General features: G+C 45.2%; 2 protein-coding genes across 4 annotated transcripts; both read left to right on the top strand.

The window, feature by feature from the left end:
* Positions 1-399: 399 nt before the first annotated feature.
* Positions 400-3679, top strand: LOC119363474. 2 transcript variants are annotated; one of them, XM_037628835.1, is made up of 5 exons: positions 400-720; positions 2440-2527; positions 2620-2684; positions 2932-2990; positions 3271-3679. In XM_037628835.1, the coding sequence occupies exons 2-5, from the start codon at positions 2449-2451 to the stop codon at positions 3443-3445; spliced, it is 378 nt and encodes a 125-aa protein (XP_037484732.1). In that variant the 5' UTR covers positions 400-720; positions 2440-2448; the 3' UTR covers positions 3446-3679. The 2 variants fall into 2 exon arrangements, with proteins under 2 accessions (XP_037484732.1, XP_037484733.1); XM_037628836.1 differs by lacking the exon at positions 2932-2990.
* Positions 3680-4156: 477 nt separating this feature from the next.
* Positions 4157-8704, top strand: LOC119363473 (18.8 kDa class V heat shock protein-like). 2 transcript variants are annotated; one of them, XM_037628834.1, is made up of 3 exons: positions 4157-4467; positions 4561-4728; positions 8580-8704. In XM_037628834.1, the coding sequence occupies exons 1-3, from the start codon at positions 4278-4280 to the stop codon at positions 8687-8689; spliced, it is 468 nt and encodes a 155-aa protein (XP_037484731.1). In that variant the 5' UTR covers positions 4157-4277; the 3' UTR covers positions 8690-8704. The 2 variants fall into 2 exon arrangements, with proteins under 2 accessions (XP_037484731.1, XP_037484730.1); XM_037628833.1 differs by lacking the exon at positions 8580-8704 and having other exon boundaries at positions 4561-4904.
* Positions 8705-9757: the final 1053 nt, after the last annotated feature.

Raw genomic sequence — 9757 nt, 5'->3', positions numbered from 1 at the left:
GTTAGATTATACTGCATTTGTATATCGCATGTGTGTACGTATCGCCTACGGCATACAGTGTAGAGCGTGCGTGTGATCGTGGCGCCCTCCTGCAGTGTTAGTGGCGCACGATCTCTAGTAGTGGAGCACCCATGATCTCCCCAGGATGCCGTCCTGTAAGTGTATATATGACGCAGCCTAGAGCATAATCAAGGGTGGTGATCAGTTCTCCCTGATCTTCTCAGTTTACAAAAACAGGGAGCGACTACAATAGAATGACAGCCTGAGGTGAAAAAATAGAAAAAACGAATCTGTACCATTGGATGGATGATCGATGACCCAGATTCAGGTGTAGCGATCTGGGCGTACAACTTGCAAAAAGCTCCCTTGCTGAAGGTTAATTTCTTCCCCATGTCCTTGTTCAAACCCAATCCCGTACGTACGCAGTTGCAGCGACCTAAAATTCCCCTCCACAACGGCGGCGACGGCGCCGGGCCGGACCCCTCAACCAGCGAGTACGCACACCGGAGGTGATGTTCCATCTCTCCGATGGCTTGTGCCCGCGGTGCCGCCGATGGCCTAGTTTGAAGCCGACCAGATCGGAGCTTGTGGACTGCTAAGATCCGCGCCACAGTGTGCTCGTCACGGCCTCCCATCTCAGGCTCCGGCAGAGGCTGGTTCGTCACCGCCTCTACAGCATCAGCCCGCGTCCTCCTCGACCTCGTCGGCTGCAAGTCGTTGGTGAGCTCCTCGGCTCCTTCCGGACCGGCCCCTGTGACGTGGTGCTAAGCTACAAGGTGTCACCATGGTGGTTAATTTTTCTAGTAAATACTCCACAAGTTAATACTCCATCTCAATTTTTCTGGTGGTTAATCATTCACCTGCGATGGAGTAGATGTTAACTTGTATCACTCCGTTCCTAAATATAAGTTTTTGTAGCGATTCTACTAGGTGGACTACATACGGAGCAAAACGGATGAATCTACACTTAAACTGCATCTATATACATCCGTATGTGATTCATAGTGGAATCTCTAAAAAGACTTATATTTAGGAACAGAGGGAGTAGTATTAGCTAGTACTTTTGTGCTTCATCTCAATTTTATTAGCTAGTAGAGTGTATGATGCATATCTATAGCTTTATTTTCTTGTACTTGTTCATGTCAAATCAGCTCGTGTGTGAATGATGCACTTTTGCAACTTCGATTTGATGATGTATTGCTACTGTTCTTGGTGGTTTGGCAGTCTAATTTGGACATTCTGTTTAACTGTTAAGTACTCTGGAGAACCAAGTTAGTAGGTTGAGGACGGGTAGATAATCCTCAATTTGAAATTAGGACATTGCGCTGAAAATATTAATATCTACGGTTGTTCCATTCGTCACAATACGCATCCATTCGGTGAAAAGTTGATGGACAGTTAGCTCTTTTTAATTGTGAAGATTACAATTACCAATTCCTATAATAAATGTATTGTATTAGTATAATTTAGCAGTTCTAGACACACCCTTCTGAGTTCTGACCATTAGTTCGAGACATGGATGGAGCCATTAGCAGACTCGATCCATGAGCATACATTATATATGTTTGGTGAAAAGAAGAGAAAAAACAAATTAACCAATGTAACATTTGGGCAAGTAGAATCTGACCTTAATAGTAAGGGGCAGCAAATTGTACAGCCTGAAATACCTATCTAAGTGGCACATATAGCAAGCCTAGATTTCTTTTTCTTCTCCTTATTCTACTGTATGCTAGGATGTCAATGGGTACTAGACTACTAGTACATCCGTAGTACTACTAGTGCTACTGTAATATATATAAGGTGGGAAGGAGAGAAATTACCCCGGGAGAGTAAGAATAGAATGCCAAAGAATTATTGCTAGTAGACTCCGACAACAAACTTAGGATGCACTAATGAAATACGATTTGTTCTTGTTGAGTTCTTTTCTGGTCAAATAGAGTTTTTGTTTGGAGAGTTATTGTATACCGGCGCACACAATAATCCTGATTCCTGAAAACCCAACTGAGGTAGAAATCATCAGTTGTATGTTGTACATTAATAAACCTTGTTAACAGAAAAATCTTGAACCTGTATTTCACATCTTCCTGCGGCTTTGTGACCTTATTATGAGTTACGAGTCACTAGAAAAGCAAAGGTTCTTGCTTGTTGTTTTGAAAGATAAATGATCTCGGGCTCCATGGTGACAATTGAATTCCTGTTGTTACTCCTCAACTTCAGTTTTCACTCAGACACATCCATGATCATACATTCTATAACTCCTAACAATGTCTTGACCATGAGTGTTACGATGCACAAGTTGCAACAAGACCTTATAATATATTCCTTTTTGTGGCTAAACTATAGTATTTGCCGTAGGCTATGCCACTGATGTGATCCATGTGCCTAACATCTGCCCTAGAAAAGCTTATTTCACTCCTCACGTTGTAATTCTCATCTCAGGATCCAGTAATGGACGGGAGCAGTTCGGCATCGCCTTTAATAGAGCCCATAATTCCAGTGATCATAGCATGTGCAGCAGCACTATCAGGTGAGAACATCGGTCCAAGAAAGTAAGAATATGTTTGATGTGCCTAACATTATGTTGATCCCATGTGTGATGTTCGTGAAAATTCTTTGCAGCCATGGAATTGGTCAACAGTGCTCAACGATTAATTCCGCAATGCTTCTATAGTGATGATGTTATGGTAAGTGTAGAAATGACTATTTGCAGCGTGCATATTTTTCACGCTATACAATGTCGAGAATAGAGATTGTTGCGTGTATTATTATACTTAATACATGGTTCACTAGTTATATTAGGGTGGTTCTGCTAATGTTATTCTTCTCGAACTCGTGACCAGTTTTGACTGATAAAAATGTCCAGTGGCTTCGAGGATTCATCATATTATTTTATCATATGATATGTTTTTTTCTTATTTTTACATTCGACAGACTTTGATAATGCCAAGGCTTATAAAGGATGGATTTCTAATAGGATTCTGCTTTCTCATGTGAGCTCAAGCTTATATGTAAAAATAATTGTATTGCCTAATTCCGCCGGTTGTTTGTATCTGACTATATGAATAAAATGCACTGGAGTGCTTTTCCTGTACAGGATAAATAATGTTTATATAATTTGTTACATTATTGGTAAGTTAGGATGATCCACAAAGTAGTTGGCTTGTCTGCCAGTTTTAGCATAAACATAGTTTAGGTATGTGCAGCACACAGGTTTAAGCATGAATGTATGACACATACATGGACTTGTGCTAACTCAATCGCATTTGTTAGTTTGATGTCTCCCAGGACAAGAAGCTCGAGCAAGAAGCACTACGGCTGGAGGCAACTGTTCTGTACCATCAAAGTAGCAACGTTGATGCAGTTTTCGCTAGCAATGGTTGTTGATCCTGTCATGTTATTTATAACTTTATGTATATCTTCTTGTGTTGTGCCTGGGATGCTCTAGTTTGACATGTACTCAACAATTGTTCTAGGGATAGTCCAGTTTGATATGTAGAATTCCTTGTGCCTGAGATGGTTCAACTTACACGTACTCACTCATTAGTGCCTGTGATGGTCCAGTTGGCCATGTAGTTGAAGAGGCCAAGAGGGTGTTTTGATTTTTTTTCATGTACTTAAATATCTTTGACAGATGTTTACATACTCTTGATTGATCATCTTGTTCAAGTTTCTGGCATAATTAGTTGATGTGGTGGAACCCAGTATTGTACTTAATAGGCATGCAATACATATGTGCAAAAGGAGGGAGCAGGAATGAACGTGTTTAGATATTACAGTCTTATAACAGAACGTTTGGACATGAAAAAGTGAAGGTTGTTACTGCAAAAGTCTATTTGACATCTAACTGCCAGCAGGGTGTTTTCATAAAATGCACATTAAGTGGCCTAGGATCCCTCCACTAGTATCTGTACCATCCACACTAGATCTGACGGCCCAGATCCGTTTTTCTATTTTTGCACCACAAGCTGTTCTTCTATAGTAGTCACTCCCACAAAAACAATACCAACGACACAGCCCTTCTAGTCGTGGACCAAGCCGTACGCCATGTCCACGAGTGTCAGAGCCCTCCCAGCTACCGAGATATTATTCGCAGGCGATAGCGTCCTGTCGATTGACGTACGCTTTGCTTTTCCGCACATGGGCGCGGCACCGCACATGTTGCGACGCAAGTTGCAGCTTCACCCTGAGCTCTGCTATTTAGAGCGAATGAACTATACAGATGCGGCAAAGCAAAGCTAACAGAACAAGAAGGCAGCACTAGTTTACAAAAGATTCCCATGGATTACCCGATGCGGGGGGTGCAGCAGCACCAAGGATTCCGGGCGGTTCATCCATGGCAGTGGTGGCAGTGGCAGCTCTCCGTCCTGGCTTCTTCCTCTTCGCCTCCGGCTCCGTCGACGCGGCCGCCCAACCACGTCAGCTGGGATGAGACCGGCGCCGCGCATATCTACTCCGCCGACCTCCCCGGTAACTCGGCCCGCTCCTGCCGCTCCTCCCCGCACTATTTCTGTTTCTTAATTTTGGCCGTGACATCGACATGAGTGGTGTACGTTCGATTAGGCGTGAGGAAGGAGGAGATCAGGGTGGAGATTGAGGACGGGAGGTACCTCGTCATACGCACCGAGCTGGACGCTGGTGACGCGGAAGTCCACGGCCGCCGAGGCAGCTTCGCGAGGAAGTTCCGGCTGCCGGGGATGGTGGACGCCGACGGCATCACGGCCGAGTACGCCCACGGCGTAGGCATTTCCTATATGGCGCCCGTTGCACCCGTTACAGGCGTCGGCGCAAACGGGCGCACACCCCGCCTCCTTCCATCGATGCGACATGGGCCAGCCCATTTAACTTTTTTCTTCTTCTGTTAAATTCCAAAAAATGTTGCGGCAACAAGATTCCTATATGGCGCCCGTTGCACCCGTTACAGGCGTCGGCGCAAACGGGCGCACACCCCGCCTCCTTCCATCGATGCGACATGGGCCAGCCCATTTAACTTTTTTCTTCTTCTGTTAAATTCCAAAAAATGTTGCGGCAACAAGGTTCGAACACAAGACCAACCGTTTAGTCAGCGAAGGCACTAACCACCACGACTTCTTCACACTTGTGACTAATCTCTTCGTTTTTCTTCTTATGTTGTTCTCAGTTCGTGGAAGCTCGGTCTTTGGAAGCTACCAGCTCGGTTTTTTCGTTTTTGTTTTTTTCTGGACAGCTTTTTGTGATGGTTTTTTATTTCATTGTTCGTTCTCTTTTAATTTCTTTACATTTGTTTTTTTTCTTTTTGAATGCATGAGCATTTTTTTTGAAAAAGCGATGATCTTTTGAAAGTTTTGTGAGTTTTTTTTGTCAAATTTGAAGAACTTTTTGATTTTATGTGAATTTTTCAAAAATGAATGAACTTTTTCAAATTGATAAACTTTTTTCCAAAATCGATGAACCTTTTTCCATTTTTGATGAACTTTTTTCATGATTGGTGAACTTTTTTGAATTCGTGAACCCTTTTTGAAAATCCGTGAAATCTTTTTCAAATCGATGAACTTTTTTTTAAAATCGATGAACCTTTTCCTACTTTATGAACTTTTTCGAATTCGTGAACCGTTTTTTGAAAACCCGTGAACTCTTTTTCAAATCGATGAACTTTTTTCCAAAATTGATGACCTTTTTTTTAATCTTGATGAACTGTTTTCATGGTTGGTGAACTTTTTAAAATTTTAAAATTCCATCAATTTTTAAAACATGAACAATTATTGAGAACATGAACAAAAATTTATATACGATGAGCGATTTTCAAATATACAATGAACAATTTTTTCGGTGTACGATGAACAATTTTTAACTGCACGGCGAACATGTTTGTGGTTTAGTTTAAAACATATTTATACATTTTTTTTATATAAGATGAACAAATTTTATACATTGAACATTTTTGTAATATAATCTGAATTTTTTTAACTACACATTGAACAATTTTGTGATATACGCTGATGTCGGTGTACTAGAGTAGGGGTACCCTAATACCCCGAACTTGTGCACGGGCAGTTGCAGCGCCCTGCGGCAAGGCTTACCGGGCGACCGCCAAGGTCCTCCGTGATTTCCTTTGGAGCCATTCAAGAACAAAGTATTCAAGTCAAGGAGGCAAGGCCCCGGCAAGAGGAGCTTGCTGGGAAGGCCAACCAAGGCATCCCAAGGAACTTGCCGCGACGCGCCACGCGCCCCGGCAAGGCAACAAGGCCCCGGCAAGAGGAGCTTGCCGGGAAGACCAACCAAGGCATCTCGAGGCCCGGTGAGCGACAAGCTTCCGAACCCGACAAGACAACGGCCGCGGCAAGGCGCTTGCCGCGGCAGGCGGCCACTCTGTACCCACGCTCCAGCACATCCACCAACGTGTCGCTCTGGGGGCCTTTCCAGGCGCGTGTGGCGGAAGGCTGTGCAGCCAGCGGTGCGCGGTGGCATGCGGAGCTGACAAGACTGCCGTCGTGGCGAGCGGTGGCGTCCCTGACGGTACCTTCCTACACTGTTTGGGCGACACAGACGGGCATTTAATGCCCTTGTCCCCTGCCATCAGGGTTAGGTAGGAAACAATATACAAGCAACTGTACCAACCACCTTGCTTTTTACATTTGTACCCTTGTTTACGTTGCCATCTGTCGGTGACCCCTTTAGCGTATAAAAGGAGGCCCATGCGCAACGTAGAAGGGGTTCGACTCATTTTCGCAAGCCAGAAAACACTTAGCTCACTCTCGAGCAAGAACATAATAGAATCAGACAAGCGGCAGTAGGAGTATTATCTCTCCGGAGAGCTCCGAAGCTGGGTAAACTGCCGTGTGCTTCGCCTCGATATGCTCTTCGTGCGACCTCCGCCCCCTGCCGAACCGAAAGGGGCTCGGTCCGCCGGCCCCATAGGTGTTCGTGGATCAGTTTCCCCGACATCTTTGACGCGTGCCGTTAGGGGAGGGCACGGTGGATACGGAGCAGGATTCAGCGTGGCCCAGGCCGTGTGTGCCCGTGCCCTGTTTTGGGCCTGGCCCAACAGCGCTCGGCACCGTGTGTGGCCCAGGCCCGGGGGCTCCTGTCGGTGTACTAGAGTAGGGGTATCCTAGTACCCCGAACTTGTGCACGGGCAGTTGTAGCGCCCCGCGGCAAGGCTTGCCGGGCGACCGCCAAGGTCTTCCGTGGTTTCCTTTGGAGTCATTCAAGAACAAAGTATTCAAGTCAAGGAGGCAAGGCCCCGGCAAGAGGAGCTTGCCGGGAAGGCCAACCAAGGCATCCCAAGGAACTTGCCGCGACGCGCCACGCGCCCCGGCAAGGCAACAAGGCCCCGGCAAGAGGAGTTTGTCGGGAAGACCAACCAAGGCATCTCGAGGCCCGGTGAGCGACAAGCTTCCGGACCCGACAAGACAACAGCCGCGGCAAGACGCTTGCCGCGGCAGGCGGCTACTCTGTACCCACGCTCCAGCACATCCACCAACGTGTCGCTCTGGGGGCCTTTCCAGGCACGCGTGGCGGAAGGCTGTGCAGCCAGCGGTGCGCGGTGGCATGCGGAGCTGACAAGACTGCCGTCGTGGCGAGCGGTGGCGTCCCTGACGGTACCTTCCTGCACTGTTTGGGCGACACAGACGGGCATTTAATGCCCTTGTCCCCCGCCGTCAGGGTTAGGTAGGAAACACTGTACAAGCAACTGTACCAACCACCTCGCTTTTTACATTTCTACCCTTGTTTACGTTGCCACCTGTCGGTGACCTCTTTAGCGTATAAAAGGAGGCCCATGCGCAACGTAGAAGGGGGTCGACTCATTTTCGCAAGCCAGAAAACACTTAGCTCACTCTCGAGCAAGAACATAATAGAATCAGACAAGCAGCAGTAGGAGTATTATCTCTCCGGAGAGCTCCGAAGCTGGGTAAACTGCCGTGTGCTTCGCCTCGATCTGCTCTTCGTGCGACCTCCGCCCCCCGCCGAACCGAAAGGGGCTCGGTCCGCCGGCCCCATAGGTGTTCGTGGATCAGTTTCCCCGACAGCTGAAAAACCATTTAAATACCCATTGAACATTTTTTGATGTACACTGAATAATTTAAAATTGTGAACAAAATTTGAAAATGTGTATAAATTTAAAACTATGAACACATTTTGAAATCACGAACAAAAAACGAAAAATACATTTTTTTTAAATTCCATGAACTTTATTCAAATTTGATGAACCTTTTTTCAAAATCGACAAACTCTTTTTCAAAATTGATGAACTTTTAATCATTTTTGATGAACTTTTTTCCAAAATCGATGAATTATTTTTCATATTTGCTGAATTTTTTTCAAAATCAATGTTTTTTCAAGTTCATGAACTTTTTATGTTTCTGGACTTTCTTTCCAAAAAAAACTAAAAATTGGAATTCAAGATTTTCTTTTAATTTTTTTTGTCAAAAGTCAACAGTTGACCGGTCAACTGGCCAGCTGTCGACCGGTGAACTCTGATCGATGGGAGCGAAGGAGGCGATCAAGGGGCGAGCGAAGCAGGCGATCCTGGGCCGGCGCAGTTCACAGCCGCGTGGGTGCCCGAACTGCCAACGGGCGCTAAAGGCGCCCGTTAGGAGCTCCCCACGGCGTACTGACCGTGACGGTGCCCAGGATGCACACCCGGGCCCGGCCCGTGGTCAATCTCATCGGGCTTGGTCCTGCCTGCGACCCCGTGGCCAGAGCAGCTTAAATTGATTTATTATTATATTATATATTTAAGTTCCCACGTACTAAATGAAATGATGAATGGATATAAGGTCTAGGCCGGAGAGCAAAGTATTTTCTAAGTATTTTAAAAATGCTATAGTTTTTAAGATTACCACCGAGTTTTATTTACAATGAGCTGTTGGTTACCCCTAACACCTGTGATTTTAATACTGCAATATTGGTCAAACTGTGGTTTGTGGTTTTTTCTCTGTTTAATAAAAAGAACCTCGGACCTCTTTTTCAAAAACAGAGCAGCTGAAAAGAAGAATCTGGCCAGGAAGTGCTATTGTGAGCTCGAGCTCACAGGCACCTTTTGCTACAGTACACACGAAAAATATATTTAAAAAGTTCAAAAAAATCTGTATTTTTTGGCAACAAATATTGATGCTTTTTCTACATGCGTGCAAAATTCATGACAAAATGACATTCATGCAGGTCTCGGCAAAAAAAAAATTGATGCTGCAAAATGCTTCCAAAATTAGTTTTATTGAGCATGATTTTATTTTTTTGCCGAGACCTCCACAAATGTCATTTCATCATGAAACTTGGCATGCATGTAGAAAAAACATCAAAGTTTCTTAAAAAAAAAATCAGAATTTTTTGAACTTTTACTATTTTTTTCGGATTTTACTGTTCATCCGCGATCACTGGTGCTCGGGATCACATGCTCCATGTCCTCGTTATCTTCTTCCCCGCTATACTCAACAACTCTCGATCTAAAAAAAGGCCTCGCTCCCTCTGTGCGCAGCTCCGCTCCGCCTCAATGGTGACACAAAAGAATGGGGCCGCTTGCGTAGCTCTGCCGTCCGGTGAGTTACTGGCAACGCCGTGTTGCATGGCCTTTAAAAATATATACTGTACAAGATAGCCGTCGTTCCGTCCTTTGTGCATGCTTCTATTCTTATGGAGGGTCAGCCAACCTACAACTATTTTGACGCAATACAACCGGCCAGCTGCGCGTAGCTAGATGCGTCTGCTTGGAGGCTAACGGCTAGCTAGCAAAATTTACAGCATCGTATGGTGTAGCCAAGCCAAACATGTTCTCTGTATT

This window comes from Triticum dicoccoides, chromosome 2B (assembly GCF_002162155.2).
Source record: "Triticum dicoccoides isolate Atlit2015 ecotype Zavitan chromosome 2B, WEW_v2.0, whole genome shotgun sequence".
Taxonomy (NCBI): domain Eukaryota; kingdom Viridiplantae; phylum Streptophyta; class Magnoliopsida; order Poales; family Poaceae; genus Triticum; species Triticum dicoccoides.
The sequence above is the reverse complement of the archived record's forward strand: the minus strand, read 5'-3'. Positions and strand labels throughout refer to the sequence as shown.

Excerpts from the sequence above, each read along its gene's own strand:
- LOC119363474 (XM_037628835.1), top strand. The coding sequence starts at position 2,449 with ATGGACGGGAGCAGTTCGGCATCGCCTTTAATAGAGCCCATAATTCCA. Across the intron at positions 2,528-2,619 it reads ATGTGCAGCAGCACTATCAG|CCATGGAATTGGTCAACAGT; the intron begins GTGAGAACATCG and ends AATTCTTTGCAG. Across the intron at positions 2,991-3,270 it reads ATAGGATTCTGCTTTCTCAT|TTTGATGTCTCCCAGGACAA; the intron begins GTGAGCTCAAGC and ends CGCATTTGTTAG.
- LOC119363473 (XM_037628833.1), top strand. The coding sequence starts at position 4,278 with ATGGATTACCCGATGCGGGGGGTGCAGCAGCACCAAGGATTCCGGGCG. Across the intron at positions 4,468-4,560 it reads CTACTCCGCCGACCTCCCCG|GCGTGAGGAAGGAGGAGATC; the intron begins GTAACTCGGCCC and ends ACGTTCGATTAG.